Here is a 19,941-nt window from a genome sequence, read left to right as displayed (position 1 = left end):
AACACAACACTGATGTTTATTTATAATAATATATATATTTATTTATTCCTGGTGAGAAATTATTGTCTCAAGAGTTTAAACACTTAATTATTGCAAACTTTAAAGAAGACGTGTTGCGTGTGCTGAAATGACGTGTTTTCGGAGTGGGGTAAAGCTGATGGAGTGGTTTAAGCCGGGTTTTCCTAGGAGCTGGTTTCTACAGCATTTGCAGCGTGTAAACGCTGATTGGTTAAAAAAACCTGAATTTCAGGTTTTTAACCGATCAGCATTTTCACGCTACACACAGCGCAGAAATTCTACTCCTAGGAAAACCCGGCTTTAGCTATTGAATCGAAACGCTGAAGTCGATTTGACGGACCATTTGTGTCCCGTATTACGGGACTTCCCTGTAATTTTCATATTTTAGATTGTTCTTATATATTTTTCCTTTTTTTCATCGATGCCCTATTTGTATTTTTAACATATGCTAAAGTCGTGAATATAAGAGTTTTTATTATATAAAATATATTATCGTAATTATGACAAAAATGATAAATATTCATCTCAAATACTTGTCAGTTTTGCCCTCAATTTTTTTTCTTTGGTATTTTTATTATGACAACTGGTGATGCCCGTATTTTAGGGATTATTACTTAAAAGACCCCAGTTTACTGCATTATATTTTTCTCAATGAAATATGGCAATCAGATCATTTAAATATTTTTTCCTTGAAATACATTTTTGTATACTGTGATTTGTAGCTGCCCTTTATTTCACACCCCCTTCAGCAATTTTAGTAGTAATTAGCAAGTTGCGTTTAAAGCATTAAATTGCAATTTTTGGCAAAGTTTAGTGATAGTCCGTATTTAGGACAGCAATTTTCTGCATCTTTCACGATGATATATGACGAAACCCAGTATAAAGGTATAATTTTATTTGAACCCGTATGGATATTATTAATATCAATTACAACGGGTGAATAATCTTATCAAGTCTGTCTGTGGAGCATAGGTTCTGCATAGAAACACTGTTTTTGACTGACCAAATCAATTGGTATGTATCAAGTTCTTCCCATAAAGAGAACGTTTCTGATTAAAAAACCGCGATCTAGAAGGCTACATGCAATGTGTATCTGGACAAATAGACTGGCCAAGAGAATGATGTCATCTCAAAACATGTCTTTATGCGAAGTTAAAAATTTGAAAATTTGAATAATAATCTGTGGCTAAATATGTCAAAAGATACATTACATAAACGTATAAGGGACTGGAACTATAAAAGTTGTTATAACTTCTGCAAACTGTGACAATGTAAATCACTGCACTGATACTCTATTGTAGTAGTGAGAATAATTTATGTGATACATTTATTCACTGAATTTGATTATTATGAAATATTGGAATGCCCACATATAATATTATATTAAATGATCTGAAAATTTTTTTGTAAGATTCACCATAGTTTATTTTTTGTGTAATATAATTATCAGATGTTCAACCTTATTCATACCTTAAGAACGATACCTGTTTCATATAATATAAAAAAATCACCGATGATTTTTAAGCCACCATTTTGCCACATTGACTGATCAATATCTCTACCTAAGTAGAGAAATCAAAACGAAGAGGGCGAGAGCTCGGTGCTCGTTTACTTCGCGCCAACTGAATGAACGCCAGAACTTCGCCACTGGACCTATCCAGCATCTCCATGTAGATAGAAGGCCTCCACAGTCTGTTTGTGACGTTAGTAAGTAGTCCATTTTTCCTCAGAATATTCAGGGGAAAAAATTCCTTGTCATACCGGTATCATCACTGTGCGGAAAAGAAATGATGGGGCTGAGAATTGGCGATTTTTATGCCCCCACATCCAATCATTATGCGGTATTTGTGAGCCGTGGCCTGCAGGCGATGTGCGTCTCTGCACCTGCCCATGTTCCCCCATATATATCTTTCTATTGATATATCATTTCATGTACAAAAAGTGGGGAAGTGTGTGTGTGGGGGGAGGAGTGAAGTTGTATGAGGGATCCTGCTGCTGGTTGACTTGTGGCATGGTGTGCGTGGCTTGCTGGTCTTGGATGACATTGGATTTTTCCACCGTGGCCCACGTCTTCTGAGACGGACCAGCTTATAACCCATAGTGGGACAGAGAGGAGGTATTTGTGAGCCAATCAGGGAGATTCTACGCCAATATAAGAAGAAACGAAATAGATGCTATGTTTCAAAATGTGGCAAACTTTATAGGTAGTCTAAATGACGTTTATGGCAAACACTGCAGAAGCCTCCTATCTCTAGGAGATGCTGACTTATCCCGTTGCCGAGATCTCTTCCAGCCCATCTTCGTGGCAGAGTCCGGAACACTTTATTTTACTTCGCGCCAACTAGCAACGGCTAAAAAAAAAAAATTCGAATCCATGTAAATTTAAAAAAAAAAACTCTTGTGTATTCGAGAATAATTGCGTGTTTCCGTAAATTTTTAACAGATAACGAAACGGAAACTTTACTGGTAGTCAATAATCAAATAAAAATTTTATTGGCAATAAAAAAATCAGTTTAAACGAAATAACATTTTTATTGTTCGTATCACTCTGCGTATCAATTGTATTATCACGTCTGTAATAATGTTATGTATTGGTTCCTCGTGACTAGAAAGAAAAACCACGTTTAAGATCACATTTTGCGAATAAACGGATAAGAAATTCCTGGAACCATCATGATTTCTCGTAGACATAAAACTTTTATTATTTTCGTCTTTTTGAAAGATGCTGTCTAACGTCACGATACGTCTCGTAATCGTGAAACTTTTCCTCTTAAAACCTAAAACTTGTTTTTTTTTGTGTGTGTGCAAAAAATAGGTTTTGTTGCCTGCTATTCAATTCGTAACGAAGTCTATCTGCCAATTTCCTCTTGAAAATCCACAAGTTTCTCAAAAGGAACTCATTCCCAAGTATATAACGGTACCTATTTGGTAATCTCGGACTGAATAGAAGAAAGAATCGGATTCCGATGATGATCAATGTGACCAAAGTAAAAGAACTATACCGCGAAATAAGGGCGAATCATTGACCTAGATTGGACGGTCCATCCTTTTTTCGGAATGTCCGGCTGTCCCAGAGTGATGCGAGTTTTTACCGCCCCCTCTTCCCTCGGATAATAATGCTATCTTTTCGGGTGTAGAACATATACAATATATGGCAAATGTTCTTGCTCACCATTTCAGATAATTGAAGACAGAATGGGCGTTTTCGGGTAGTGTGCACATAATGGCTTTTTGTGTCAGAAAGCTAGTGTTTGATGGTAGTGATGAAGCATTGCTGTTGGGAAACCTGTGGTATTCCTAACATTTGTGAACCCGCAAACACGCGAATCCATGATTATGCTTGAAATGCTGTAACTCGTAAGAAATTTCAATCATTTTACACAAATACTCAAAAAAAAAACATCATTATAATTTTTGTTATTTATCCTGCGTTCACATATTTCTTCATTTTAACATGATGAAAAGACGTTGAATTTAATTTTGTAGATTATGACGTTTTAAGTGAAATAACATACTGATATGAGAACGGATTTCTGGAGGAATATTTCCAAAGCCCTAAATTTGAATAAAATAAATTTCGACGACTAAAATCTCAGACTAGTTTTTTGGTGCCCTAAAGCCTTATTTAAGCTTAAGTCTTGCCATGTCACCATGCAACCGTCTAATTATATTTGAGTATAAAATTACATCACCTACACACAGATCTGAAGCTGATGTATTTTTTATAATAAAAAAAATATTCAGGTATTTTTAAACAAATATCCAAGTATATATATATAATTTAGGTACAATTTAAGCTATCTAAGAAATATCACATTAACTTGTTATATAATATTCATCTCTCTTACCTTGTAATAACCATTTTTCACGAAAACTTGACGACTGGCATCAGCTATGGAGTACGCATCAGAAATAGTACTCTGAAAATAATAGAACTAATTAGATTAATTTATTAATTTCCCATTTTTAAAATATAACTTAGCAAAACGCAAAAATTTCTCATCATATTAGTCTTCCGGGGGCCTTTCATAAAGTGGATAATTATGCTTATTAGAAAGTCCCAATTCCAATATTTTTCAGTCAAATTCATCTTGAAAGATAATAAGAGAACGATTTCTTGGGTTTATGAATCGTAAAATAAATATTTTCAAAACTCCTTAAATGTCCATCTTTTTTGTGTCAATTTTAATTCATTGGTTAGCGATATAGAAACATACTATTCCAAATAATTATATTCGTAAAATCGGTTTTCTGTTTAACCATGAATATGTTTCCTTAAAAATAAAATTGGAGTATTTATGAGAGTAATTAAATATATAAATATTATCCTGTCTGGTAAATGATCATACATGCTTACGGAAGAAATTAGGAAACATAGAAAATTGACATTTATTATTCCTCTAATTTTGCAGTCATTCCCGGAGAGCGGAGTTTATTTTTATTGAAGCTGTCTAACTACACAGTTAACGACGGAATTTTAAAACTTTTGATCAAACTTTCTATTTGTGCTCAGAATCAAGAATTTATGCTCACATGATGATAATGCGTATACATTTATTTGTTTTTAGAGCGACTGTAAATGATTTAAATATTCTGAATACAGGGTTGTAAGATCTAATGTGCGGCAAGCGTACGTTTGAGGAATTTTATCCACAACGAGCTGCAGATCCACAACATAACATAAATAATACAAATATTACCACTTAACTTTTCCAATTCAAAGAGAAACGTTAGCATTAGCATATAGTCGCACTACTCAGCTTTATGCCTATACATTGAGAATCCAATTTTCACCAGCATGTTCCATTTTGTCATAAATTCCTCGGAATAATGTATATATATTCGACAATATTAATTGCAATAGCCGTATCGGTCTCTCCGAATAGACTTCATCAGCATAACTTTGAGGGACAAGAATGGGACGATTCCCATCGAAATCAATGTCAGAAATACTGATTTGACAGCAGAAATTTGGAACTTTATTGGGATTTTCAACCATGTCAATAATTTTATAAAATTGAATTGAATTCTGAGCTCCCAAAATCTTCAATTTGCATGAATAAGAAGCCGAAGAAACACAAAATAAAAATTCGGAACTACTTTTGAGTTTGAATATACATATGCTGAGATATTGATTTCAACTTCGTTTTTAGTCTTATAATACCAAATATGAAAATGAAATTTTACGGCTCTGGATTAGCTTTTCATGTACTGGATTAGCAATATTTCATATAGTGTAAGATTTAGAAAAATGTATATTGACCTAAAGATAACATCGAAGAAAACTCGCTGCTGAAATTGAATAATGTTTCGCCTAATAAGCAGGCAGGTCGATACTTCGAACTTCAGAAATATATATGTTTGGAATATCTAGACCCTCATCAAAAGAAATAAAATTTATTCATTTATGCATTTCTTCATTCTTGATTTGTTTCCCGAAAGAGAGCCAAAGAAGTCGCCACATTGGTTACCCATACAGTTTGTATGTTGATACTTTGTTTGTTTGTTTGTACTGTGATGAATGAGTAAAAATGTCACGTGATCCAAATAGCTTCATTGAGCACCATTCGACATTCCGAAGTGTCTCATATTATTTAAAATCTTCAACACTAAGTTAAAATCGTCGAATGTGATGTATACATTTGACGCTCGTTACAACAGCGGCCCCCGAGGGAAAACATAGTTCAGTCAATATGTGGAAGCATTTGAGACTTATCCTACCTTTCATTATTTATTTACCTTTCATTCATTTCGCTATAACATGGGGTCGTTATAACGAGCTTCGACTGTAGGTGAAATTTAAACGCAGCCCATTCTGCAGAGACACGTATTGAGCAAACAAATTGAACGCGTTACATAATTATTATTGTGAAATCAAATACAGCTAAGAAGGTATCCATACTTCATCAATATTTCCCAACGCTTCAACTTAAATAGCTAATTACGAAAGTTTAATTAACCAATGCTATTGCATAAATTGAAACCTGATCTTCAGTTTTATCCGTCGATCCATTGGTTCTAAATTATATGGGTGATTATGGACCTCCATACGCTTGTTTAACTACCCATATTGAAATGATGATTGACAGCCCCGTTGCATTGTTCGACAAATAGACTAAATCAATATCCGGGAATGGGGATTTCTATATTAGTCGTGCGCGATAATTGATGCTTATGGGGGCAACTCATATCGAATCAAATTGTATGTTAATACGTACTCAGATATTCACAATAGAGGATATTGTACAAACTCTTGCAGGTAATGCCTGAGCTCAAGGTTACTACTCATTGCTAGTGTATTGATAGGGTCCATCTCAGGAGCATTAACATAATCAAGAGACGCCTCACATATATTTGCTTATTAACTTTTGTAGGTATATGGGTTGAAGTAATTTCAGTGCCCTTACATTGCGTACCTCATTAGGAATCGAACATATTGTTTTACTTCAGTGTTTCTCTTGATATTATTTCTTCTATGGTTACACTGGGGGATTCGGTTGTCTTATTAATTTTACCGGTTCTTTGACTCCGTGGAGAAAAATCTGGGACAAACAGACGTCGCGAATGCATTTTACGGGACAATGCATTTATTGGTGGATAAATCTTGACTGCCATCCTCAGGTAGGATGCATTAAGACTAACCGGAATCATATGTTAATTATCATCTTTCAGTTCCTGGCACTGTTCTATTTTCCAAAATGTATAAAATTTCATGCGGCTACGACGTTAAGCATGAGTTTCACCTCGTGGTCGCACCTCTGAGCGCTTAGCTCAACCTCATTAAATTCCACAAATATCATGCAAGATGCAAAACAGCATTTGTTTTACATTGAAAAGTAAGTTTGGGCAAATAAAAATTTATTTACCTCTTTTTTAGGATCCTATTGTTTAACATGATAAGTGTCTCAGATCACTTTAAAAATTTAAAGATAATTTCTAAATAGTTTAATGTTTATGTACTCTGTAATACAAGAAAATATGACTTACCTTCGACAAACAATACATGTACTAGGTATGAGTTAGATCCACTGTAGGTCCATCAATCAATATCAAAGATTTGGCAATTCAATTTCAGTAATCATATAAATGATAGACAGTAATATATAGAGTAATTCTAAATTAAAGTGACAAACTTTAAGAAGTGATAAAAGACAGCTAAACAAGCATTTTTGGTCATAGAATGTGTGATCGAATTGCAATAGCAAACGCGGTAGAGGGTGTTTTTGGAGAGTGCAAAACAACACTTCACCAAAAGAAAATATTGTATTCTTCCGACTTATTTGTTTGGATATCTGCTATCAATCATTCGAAGGTGTAAGGGGTTGTAATGTAGTAGGCTTCCTCGTGGCGCGACCTGGGTAACGCAAAATCTGCCACGGGTCACAGTGGCAGATTTTGCGGATTCATCTGTAGCGGATGTCACAGCAAGGATCTAGAAATGGGGAGGGAGGGTCCACTCTTGGGAGGCGGTCACTCCTCCCAAGAGCTGAATAATATGGAAAAAATTGCTGTGTCCCGTCTTTTACAGAGCAATAAAACGGATCTACACACATTGGATTGCCTCAAAGCACATTTTTCTGGATTCTCGTCTGGCTTGTCATTGTTTGGTCCACACACGAATAAAAACCAAACTTTGGTTTAAAAAAAGGTTAGTTTTTATTGTTGCATATGCACCTTCGCATTGAATCGAAGCTTGGTTTTTATTCGCATGAGGACCACAGAGGTCCTACGGCAAACAATGGCAGGCCGTATAATGTCTCGTGGTAAATTTTGCGTTATCCAGGTTGCACCATGAGGGGGGGGGGGCGCTACCACATTACAACCCCTGTACCATCGAGTGATAGCACATATCATGGAAAATACTTCGGAAAATGAACGTTCTTTTGGTGAATTGCTGTTGTGCATTCCCCTAAAACACCGTCTACCGTGTTTGCTTCTGCGATTCGATCGCACATTCTATGATGAAAAATGCTTGCTTAGGTGTCTTGTATTACCTCTTAAAATTTGTGCCATGAATTCAGAATCACCCTGTATATTTTTCATTATTCTTATTATAATTCAGTAAATTACCGCAAAGCTTAGACGAGACCCATGTCTCCTACGACCGCCTCTCTTTGTAGTTGCGATATCCTCGTAACGAATTTTCCAGGTCATCGATGCCAACTCAGTTTCCAGTTTGAAATGCCTGTTAATTAATTAACGAACACAATTTATGAATATTAATATAAAATATAAATGTATAAAGTACTTGGGTAGACCGGGCCACATTGGGACAGAGGGATTCGTGGACGTATGGATTACGTAGATTTACTCGTTTGAGGGATTGGGGGGGGGGGGTTCATATTTACCTTAAGTGCATATAATTAAAAAACGTAATTTCCTGCTTAGTTTTTGAATAATTTGTTTATTTTAGTTATATGTCTAAAACAATTTTCTAGAGTGTTTTCTGAAATACTTTACAAGGTTTACTTTATCATCTGTAATTCTTTCTTCATGACAAAATATTCGGCTACAAGAAAGGTGAGAAAAATCAGCTTTTGAATTCGTTTGTGTCCTATTCTTTTTCATTGTCTTTTATTAAAACAATCTTCATAATTTCTCCTTTCAGAATGCATTATCAAACTTTTATGATTCGATTCATATTACAATGCGGCAGTAGCGAACAAAGTCATTAGCTACTGCCAGGGCCGTCTTAAGAGCATCGTGAACCCCCCGAACCAAGTGATTTTTCTGAGGCCCCACTTTGTTAATTCTAGAAATTTTCAACCAGATCTCATTTTTGTGGGTGGCCCCGTTCTGGAGCCCTCTTGAGGCCTTCCAGGCAGTGCCCGGTTGGGCCCATGCGTTAAGACGGCAATGACTACTGCCAAATAAAAGCACAGATTCTAAACTCGATCACAATCCATTTGTTTTTATCCATGCTTTCATCAGAATTATTTTACCGACTATCATTCTATCAAGTCAGATGGATTTTCTTCGACGTTTATCAGAATTATTATACGGATTTTTATCAGAATTATTGTATCGGCTTTCATCAGTAATAACGCACCGGCTTTCATGTGAATTATTGAATGGTCTCCCATCAGAATAATATTGTTCCGGATAATTTCTCACTGGTTCTTGAAATAAGCAGAGGACGTCACAGATTTATTCACAGAGAAAACAGCTGTTTACAATTTTTCACAAATAAGAAACTCGCGTTGAGGATAAAACAACAACACAACTCCGCCCTCTCACTATTCTTCCCATCGTTTCTAAAGATAGATTTTCCAGAAATTCTATCGTGGTACCAGTCTGGTGGCGCCACCGTATAGAGCGCAACGAAGACTTTCTCAATCTTTCCACATGATTCGAGTGATTATCTTTACACTTCTGGTTTGGAAACAGGAGGTTACTGTCCCGAGGGATTTCAAGAAATTGTGGTACCGATATTTTTCGTAACAATAATATGAAATTCTATTCTTATTGAATTTTATTAATTTGAATGGATTTAATTTGATGGATTTTCGTCGAAATTATTGCACCAACTTCCATTAGAAGTATTGTATCGTTGATTTTCATAACAATTATTTCATCGTAGATTCCCATGACAATTATTTATCAGCTTCCATCAGAACTGTTGCATGTAGAAATAATGCCCCGACTTTCATCAAAATTATTGTACAGACATTATTGTATCGTTGACTTCCATCAGATTAACTATTTTATCGTGGACTTCCACGAATTATTTATCGTTTAAATTCATATTATCGTTCCAAGAATTATTTTATCGTAGACATTTATATGGAAATTATTTTATTTTGTCATCTTCCATCAGAATTATTGTATGCAAAATAAATGCACAATTATTGGGCATACTTCATTAGCATTATTATACATACTTTCATCAGAATTATTTCATCGAGGACTTCTATAAGGATTGTTTTATTTTTGATTTCCTCAAGAACTATTTTATCACTTTCCATAACAATTATTGTATCAAGTCCCCCCCATCATGATTATTGTACTACTTCCATCAGAATTGTTATGCCAACTTTCATCTGCATTAATGAACTGTCATGAGAATTGTACAATTGGTTTTCCTCAGAATTATTTTATCGCCTTCCTTCAAAATCATTGTATATAATTCTCATCGGAATTATCCATACCAAAACTTCCATCAGAAATAATATATCGATTATTTATTGAACCGACTTGCATCCACCAATGTCTTTTTTATTGCAACAATAGCACTAAGTAGCATTACTTTGATCAAAGAGCTATTATTGGAGGCAATTTGATCGAATAAGTCTGAGTTATATTAATATGTCAACGCTTTAAAAAATTTTACGCTACAAAAACAGCAATTTTAACTATCGGAACATCATTTGAATAATAACCACCAACTCACCGGTAAAGAAAAATAGATATTATAGCGAACACGACAAGCATAGTGAGTATAACACCAGTTACAACAGCAAACTGCGGGAACGAATCTGAAAGACAATTAAAATCGAATAAAATAAACTTATATGTGTTCAAAAATTAATTTCATTATATTTGAGAGCCCATCAATTAAAAAGAGAACAACGTAGAGACGGAATCGTGCTGACTTTGGTGTTAAGATTTGTCTGGCTACAGTGAGCGTCAGACATCATATTCATCCCTACAGCGAAAACTCACCGTACAAGTGAATCGTAAATATTCCGTTGGGGAATTTTCATATTTATGCGTGTTCCGTGTTCGAGAAGTTTTGCCATCTGCTTCCATATTGTAAACCAGGGGTGGCCAACTTATTTCCAAGCCGTGCCGCAATCAACATTATTTCTTATGCGTGTGCCACTCCACTGATTTTAATACTCAGGCTAGAAGTCCCGTTTTTTACGGGACATGAGCATTCTTTCCTTTCCTGCAATATATTGTTCAACGGTTCTCTCATTTTTTTCCGTAAAAATGTTCAGTTTGTCACTCTTTTGAGTTTGTTTGCTTTATTTTTGAACTATAAATTCGATAATCGCAATGCATATTGTGTATGATTGTGAAGACATATCGGTAGAAGTTCATCTTACCTTTTGGGCATAGACACTAGAACCCGGACTCAGTAGGATTGGCCCAAACCCTATCTGCAATAAACTTTCTGAGAGGACTTAGCTCCCCGTCCTTTTAAGAATTCATGAATATACATGGTAAGTCACAAAGCATGTTCCCCCTATGCAGCCGATCCTGAATCTCGTACATTGGGTCGTCCAGCAACTATGCCCAAACATGAAAAACCGAACAGGAACGTATTGTACTCGCATAATTATTATTTTCGGACTGCCTACCATACTAAATATAGATTGGGCTGCCTACAAGACCATTCATTATTCATAAGAAAAGGGTAGTTCAAATGTTGGAGAGAATTTCTTTTTGATGGCAGAAATGGAATAGAATTTATCAATATTTGAACAGAGGTCGCGTGTCATTCCTGATATCATGGCGTGCTTCTTTTGACAACGGTGCAGCGTGTTGGCCACCCCTATTGTAAGCGAAAGTGAAAGACTCTTGAATTTTCGTGTTTATATAAGTATGGCGTTGAATGTTTGCCTGCTCTCAAAAGTCGGATGGCTGCACCAATCGATAAAAAAGTGACATATTGCGGCGAATATTGGTTGGTTAAAAGATGTTCAGAAGGTTTTTTATGAGATGCATTTGCGGTTTGGCACTGGTAGCTGCACAGAAAAAAAGAAAAACCCATTCAAGTAACTGATCATTTTCGAATAGCACGTAAATTTCACCAAGGCCTCCTCGGATACCCATTTCAGATTGCTTACACGCACACATGTTGGATTACAAAAGTACGAAATTCTCCCATAATTTTTATGTGTTATTCGGAAAGTAATACCTTGTATATACAGGGTGATCAAACTTGTTTGCCCACAGGACTATCTCTGCAACCGTAAGAATGTACTTCTAGTAATGGGTCATTCAAGTATTACGTCAGAATCGATGGGGGGGGGGGGTTCCGATTTGTTGACTTTTGATGACAAGGAGGGAGGGGGATTATTCGGATAATGCTTACGTCATCAACCTCCCTTTATGAAAATATTCTTAATGGCATCTTACTCTCTGTTCTGGAGCTGTGTCCCGGGTCATTTTAGTGATTTGAAAATATGCTACGGGCCGCTTAAATGCTCTAGAATTGTACCACCGGACACTTAAGCGATCTGTAAATGTGCCGCTTAATTCATTTTCACAAAATGAAGTTTGAGGAGGGCCCAAATATGACCCCCAGGGCCATATTTGGTTGGCCATGCCGGTGCCAAGGGCTTTTATGCAATTTATCATCATATGGCTTAGAGGGTGGGTCACAATGTATTTATTAAAGATACATTTTTTGAGTTCATAGCCTGCAAAGAATAACATTGAAATTAACAGAAATTGATTATATTAACATATAAAAGTGTTTTCTTCCGAAATTTCAATTAAAAAATATTTTTTGCATTAAAAAAAATAAATTTTTGATCGTTGGGGGGGGGGGGGGTGCACGAGCCCCTTATGCGCCCCTTGTGTACGTCTCTGATCCCACCAATATGCGTTAGGATTCAGAGGGGCAGAGCTGATGACGAAATTTTACTGACAAGGGGGGAGGGTCAGAGTTTTGCTGACAAGAGGGGGGGCGGCCAAAAATTTTTAAAACATTTTGGAACCTGCTCCAAAACCTGATTTGCAAAATATTCCATATTTAACCCTCAACTGGTGTTGTGAAAATTCTGTACGTAACTGACATCGTGGGGTGATTTTGACCCCAACATGTATTAACGAATTTTACAAATTATCAAAAAGAGTCTTCATAAAAGTAGTTGATTTTTTTACTCGACTTCATTCATCTGTTGCTGTAGCGTCATTAAATAATTTTTTCCAATTTCTTAAATTATTTTCCCAAAAATTTTCTTTTATCAAGACACAAATTCGAAAAAAATGGAGGGGTACATTACTTATGAATTTTTTTTATAATTATTTATTAAATGTTTTGAACGCAACTTTCGTGATTAAACATTGAACACATATGTTCAAAATGTACTCAGAAAATAAAATTTACAACTTAAAATATTATTTACTATATTTTCAGAAGTACCAAAATTAGTATTTTTTTAAGTCGGAAATACAGTACGTATAAACAACACTATGACATGTTGATCACACAGATCCTTAGGTACAATTCACTAACAACACTATCCTCATCCTCACTTCGGATATCTGATGTTTCACGACTAATTTGAAGCTGTTATCGCGAAAACTGGCGCTCTTTCGTTACGGCATTTCAATCTGAACACTCCTGCCGTCAGACAAAAAAACACTCACGCAAGTGGTGAGGTGGGGTCATTTCGACCCTACGGAAACTTTGATAAATGATATAGAGTGAAGAAAAAAGTAGAATACATCACAAGTTTGTCAAACACACGTAAAGAACTAGCTTGAAAGATACTGAAATGAAGATTATCCAGATGCATTTCTTTCTCAAGGGGTGGCAAGATGAAGAATGCGTGACGCCAGTTGCGATGTTTATCGGTATAGTGGATATGAAAAATCACAAAGGATTGACACCTTATCGCTACGTTGGCAAGTTTGTTTTGGATTGAGTATCTCCCTTCGTAGGGACTGCACACAAATGAAACAATCTAAACAATTGATTACGATTTTCATGGTGTGTTTCAAGAGGTATTCAAGTATAACATCAGCATCGGGGGGGGGGGGGTTCGGATTTGCTGACTTTTGATGACAAGGAGGGAGGGGGGTTTGAAGGTTGATTACATCATCAACCACCCTATTTTTTTGAAGATATGAAATATTCTAAGCTGCTGACGAAATTTTGCTGACGGGGGGAAGGGGGGGGGGGTCAGTGTTTTACTGACTTCTGCTGACAATGGGGAGAGGGGTCAAAAATGGCTGAAGATCTGCTTACGTAATACTTGAATGGCCCCTAATAATTTTTCTATTCTCCCATAGACAAAATTATTTTGTGTATGCGAATGATAAAAAAAAAATAATTATTCAGTCTTTTGAAGATTCAGAAGTTAAATGAAAAACAGAAGATAAGGCGTTTTGAATGTCCCTTCATGAAAAATGCAGGTTGCATTGTTGTTTCCAACTACAAACTACAAGTCACGTGAGAAACACAAAGAAAAATAAAGTTACGTTTGCAATATAACTTCACTGGAAGGGTTTTATTATTAAAATTATTAAATTGCAAAATTATTATATTTTTTTTCAGGTGCATCTACGGTTATATTTCCCCTCAGAATTTTTACTTCTTTGGATTTAATGTATACTTTCGCAATTTGTGAGCAACACCCTGAATCATAAGCGAGAAATGCTGAAAACTTCACAGTCGAATATCCCCATAGATATTGCATTTGGAATTATGGAATTTTCTGTAAATAATTTTTTGGTGCATAATCTACATTTCACCAATTGAAAATTTTAACACACGAGGAGTATATAAAAAGTTATTATTACTATTTTTTAATGTATATGAGCCCTAAAAAAATACTATATTTAAAAAACATTGCATGCCATTTTTGGAAACTTTTTGCAATTGTCAATATACGTGTATCTGATGTCAACGGTTTTAAAAATATTTCTGTAGACAAACAATTTGAATTAGACTTTATACATATAACATTACTCTTTCGACATGATGTAAGAAAATAATCTTTATTCGGGAATTATAGAACGTGTTCCCGAAACATAAAAGAGGACACTCTAAATAAACTCGGATTTATATCAAAGGCAAAGAAAAGAAGAAGAAAAGTTTAATTTAGCTTCTGGCCGTTGTGCACATGTTCTCAACATGAAGGACGAGCACGAGTTCGCCTTGTTGATCTTCGCTAAAAATAGCTTTTTTTTGCTCATTAAAAGTGTTACAACTCAAAGACACTGTTTTCGTGGGCGGTACGTGTGCATGCTACTAGTAATTACGGCTCGGAAAATTCTCGCTGAATAAAATGCGATGTGAAAATAAAGTTGTGAAATTGGATCAATCATCCCAGGAACTTAATTACTGATCAGTTTGATTAATTTTTTTTTAATCATGTTTCATGTGAATACTTTTAATTTAAAATCGAAGAGATTTGCAACAGTGAAATTGTAATATCTAACGCTTTCTCTTCTTAAGAAAAAAATTTAAAATTATACTGAAATGTATTAAAATAGTTCCTCCTGAAATTAATGGCTTTTGTAACTGTAATGGGGCCGTTCAAGTATTACGTAAGCAAATTTTTAGCCATTTTTGACTCCCCCCGTCAGAAAAAGTCAGCAAAACGCTGACCCCCTCCTCCCCCTTGTCAGCAAAATTTCGTCATCAGCTCTGCCCCTCTCAATCCTAACTCATATTTTCATAAAGGGTGGTTGCTGACGTAAGCATTACCCAACCCCCCCCCCCTGTCATCAAAAGTCAGCAAATCGGAAATCCCCCCCCCCCATCGTTGATGACGTAATACTTGAACGGTCCCAGTGTATCGTAGAAATGAAATCAAAATTATGGACAAATTTATTTAGCAGCGAGAAGGGTTTAATTTTTTTTCACATCGTTTTAAATGTATAAAAACATTATTACTATGTGTCCGATTAGGGGGGATATATCTGAAATACATTATTCTTTATTTTATCTCAGTACTTTTTCCATGACTATTGATAATGCGAACGTGTATACTGTTTTATAATCTGAAGCAAATTTATGTATTGCTTCAATACATAAATAACCAACATAAAATGATTTCAATAATGATATATATCCAATGCATCGATATTAGATAATATATTCTTCATTTAAGAAAATATCTAAAAAAATATATTGTCTATACTCTAACGGGTTTTCATTATGATTTCGGATGTAAGCAATCGGAAAATGTATTCGTATATTTAAAAAATTCGATATTTTTCATTTAAATAATTATCATGACGATAAAATGTGATTTTTTAATGATATTCAGATATTTACTTATTACTAATGTGCGCTACAAGCATGGGTTTTATTCTGAAAAATTTCAAAAGTATAGAATATTTTTGGTTTTTTCTAAACCTGCTTGATTCTAATGAGAAAAAGTTTTCGGCCACCAATTGATATAATATTGACCAATTTTTGAATAAGAATAATTTAACTGAAATGAACTGGAATTATTTAAAGGGGGTTTGTGCATGATTTTTGTTTCTCATGCTATCCTGTGGGAAAAATCCCCTTCATTTAAGCAACAGCTAAGAATTTTCTGTTCACTGTAGGCACTCAATATTTTTTCCTAAACGCTATGGATAATTTTATATAATTTAACACGTGCTTTTAGGGTTTTAATTGTTGGTTTTTTTTTCGAATTTTAACTTCACAGCAACATGCACTTTTTCCAAAAATCACCAAAATGTACCCATATTTTGTGCCACAAAAAATTTTAAATAATTTTAATTAAAATTCCTCTTGTTAAAGTATGTAACACCAAGGTGTGGTGTGGGAGACGCAAAGTTTCAAGACATTTGAATGTGGGGTGTTTGAAAAAATTTTTCTTATCTAACAAAAAACTTAGTTTTGAGAAAAGAGCATTTTATATAGTGGAAAGTATTAGTATATATAATGCCTGCCAGCAGTTTATATTGAAATATTTTAAAAATATTTGTAGTACAGGTAAAACAAAAACGTGAACACATATTTGGACGTAGAAAGTTTCATATTTGAAAATTAAAAAATTTGAAAATGTGATTTTGGAAAATTTGCGTGCACCAACCCCCTTAACTGATACGAATTAGAATTTATTTAGGCCTAACACATTTTTGACTGACGTTGCATTTGAGCACAACGCTTTGTTTAAAAAAAATCTTTTCTAATTAACTTTCTTGCACATTTTTGTATGAAATCAACATTTTTGAAAACAAAAAATTGTCTTATGAGTGTCATAGTATTTTGTTTTCAAATTCTTACGCAGAAATTTTATTTTTTTATGACTTCCTAAATATGAAAATCTTAGGAAATTTTATTCTGATTTTTGATCTGGAAATTTTTTTCCCTGCCTATTTAACAAAAATAATTTTTTTAATTTAAAAAAAGGATTTTTTTAAATTGTTATATCATATGAAGTTTCTCAAAATCATAATTACTAATTTTTAATTAAAATTGTATTTTTTATTAAATTAATTTGTATGAATTGAAAAGTTAATTTATTGGAAATTTACATTAATTACAAAGAAAACATGCTAAATATATTTTCAATTTCTGAAACTTCTCAAATATGTCTTTAATTCAGGTCCCCAGTTATCATATATAAAACAAAAATTCCAATTTGTTCATGAATTGGAAGAATTGCCAAAAATGTGCTTTCATTTATTTGGATGGATGAATGTGATTTATTTATTTGAATTAGAATATTCAAGTGATATATGAGTTGGAATTATTCAACTGGGATGTTGGTTTTTTTACGGAATTAGATTTGAAAATTGTCACCATCTGCGCAGAGAGATCCATCGAAACCACATGTCGGTTTATCGGGTGGTGGATGATGCCTTCCTCCGGTCCAACGGATGAATTTCCCGGGAATATCAACATACTCTTGACTTACACCATAATAGTTGCCCACTACCTACATAAATGAAAACAAAAACGGTTTTCAGGCCAGTAAATATTACATAAATTATTAAAGTGAATAAGAAAACAGCAGGATTCGTGGGCAAATTTAAAGTTATTTTGATGAGTCTAAGTCAATTTATCAAGGATTTTGTGATAGATATTTTTCATTTTTATTAACGATTTTATGGTGCAATTGTAATTATTGAGATTGTTTATATGTGATTATTTTATACATGTAAATATTATCTTATTTGAATAAAAGTATGACATGGTGTCGTCCCTCTTCGGAGCAATGGCTGAAATTGACAATCGGTGATAAATCCCGGGGACTTGTTTGGTTCAAAAGAAAGAAGTCTAAGTCAAAACCAGAAAAATACCGACAAGATTTTTTTTTTTCTTCATATTTTTAAACTACTAGCCATGTAATTACTTTGAGATGCAGAGGCGCATAGAATAAGGCTGCTGGCAATGCCCCAATGTCAGAAAATGTCAGTTTAATAAGACTGTTGATTGAACTTTTTCGGTTAGACAATGGACACGAAGAAATAAAACTAAAGGGGGAAAAAGTTATTGTCTACAACAAATTTACATTCGTAGGATAAAAGTTCTAACATCAGTCACATTCACACTTTCTCATCCATCCAACATCCTCATCATTCACATTCACATATCCTCATCATTCACATATCCTCATCATTCACATATCCTCATCATTCACATATCCTCATCATTCACATATCCTCATCATTCACATATCCTCATCATTCACATTCACACATATCCTCATCATTCACATAAACCTATCATTCACACATCCTTATCACTCACAATCACATTCACATATTCTTATCATTCACATATCCTCATCATTCACATATCCTCATCATTCACATATCCTCATCATTCACATATCCTCATCATTCACACATACTCATCATTCACACCTCCCCATCATTCACAATCTCATTTTCTGATCCATCCGCATTCACCTATTCTTATTATTCACATATTATCACCATTCCCATTTTCCTTTCATTCGCATGTTCTCATCATTCAAATTTTCTCATCATCTAGTCAAATTTTTTTATCAGTCTATAACATTATAATCTATAACATCCACAAGTATAATATTAATATGTATAACATTCGCATGTATAATATTAATATGTATAACATTCGCATGTATAACATTCATGTTATCTCATCATTCACATTACATTCTCTTATCATTCACATTATCACCACACCGCCGCTGTGGTGGTCGAGTGGTTATAGTGACGGACTCGCGATGCGAGGATCCGGGTTCGAACCCCACAGTGGTGGTCGGCTGAAGTTGGTTTTCTGTGGTTCCCAACTTCAAGGTGCAAATGCGAGCCGATCTCCCCGTTAAAAAGTCTCGCCACAGAGAGCAACAGTCCTACAACGATAAATCATTCAATCATAACACTTCACTCATAGTTAGAAAAAAAAAAAAAACTAGTGGCAGATGGCAGTACTACACATAACAAACATTACACAGAAACAAACTTTACGTCAGGTTGCACTACACGTACACGCACATTCCCGCATGTACCGATTCGTTGGGGGGTTCCGTGGGGGGGTGCATTTGGGGTGTAGCAATAGTAGGTAAGGGCCTCCAAAAAAATATCTCGAGGATCCATGATGTTCTTAAGTCAGCCACCTCGTTGGGCAATTTGCCTGTTGTGGCGTTGTATTTGTATTTGTATTACATTTTCTTATCATTCACATTACATTTTCTTATCATTCACATTACATTTTCTTATCATTCACATTACATTTTCTTATCATTCACATTACTTTCTCTTATCATTGATATTACATTCTCTTATCATTGATATTACATTCTCTTGTCATTCACATTACATCCCCTCTTATCATTCATATATTCTTATCATTTACATTTACATTTTCTCTTACTTAGATTTTTTTCATCATTCACATTCGCATATTCGTTTAGTTCAAATACGTATCAATCACAATCGAATGCATTTATAATACATATTCATATCTTTGACATACTCACGTCTACATTATTTATATTCAATAATTCCCATCCGCATAATGCACATGAGCGCAAGTGTGACTTATAAACATTATTATCATTCTTATACAGTAGCCTACCCATATTCTCACCATTTACGTATATCCATGATGATCCTGATCATCATATTTCTATAACACACTCCACACATACACTCCATACACTCCACACACCCATTTGTCTACATTCACATACGCACATATTTTACACGTCCATTCGTCCCCACATTCATATCATCCATATATCCCCATCTTCCATATTCACCTACTTCGTATCACCATCATTTACATTC

At 34.6% G+C, this 19,941-nt stretch overlaps 1 protein-coding gene across 2 annotated transcripts in view; it reads right to left on the bottom strand.

The window, feature by feature from the left end:
* The window catches only part of LOC149087387 (atrial natriuretic peptide receptor 1-like), a 123,908-nt gene that overhangs the window by 32,409 nt on the left and 71,558 nt on the right, over positions 1 to 19,941 (bottom strand). For both annotated transcript variants that reach the window (XM_089231466.1, XM_089231467.1), the window contains exons 6-9: positions 17,465 to 17,600; positions 10,409 to 10,493; positions 8,089 to 8,203; positions 3,867 to 3,938 (exon numbers count right to left, since the gene is read on the bottom strand). In XM_089231466.1, coding sequence (XP_089087592.1) covers positions 3,867 to 3,938; positions 8,089 to 8,203; positions 10,409 to 10,493; positions 17,465 to 17,600 — 408 coding nt within the window. The remainder of the gene's footprint in view (positions 1 to 3,866; positions 3,939 to 8,088; positions 8,204 to 10,408; positions 10,494 to 17,464; positions 17,601 to 19,941) is intronic.

The sequence above is a fragment of the Pholcus phalangioides genome, unplaced genomic scaffold, assembly GCF_987345545.1.
Source record: "Pholcus phalangioides strain wild (caught in Gottingen) unplaced genomic scaffold, Ppha-v1.0 ptg000004l_1, whole genome shotgun sequence".
Taxonomy (NCBI): domain Eukaryota; kingdom Metazoa; phylum Arthropoda; class Arachnida; order Araneae; family Pholcidae; genus Pholcus; species Pholcus phalangioides.
The sequence above is the reverse complement of the archived record's forward strand: the minus strand, read 5'-3'. Positions and strand labels throughout refer to the sequence as shown.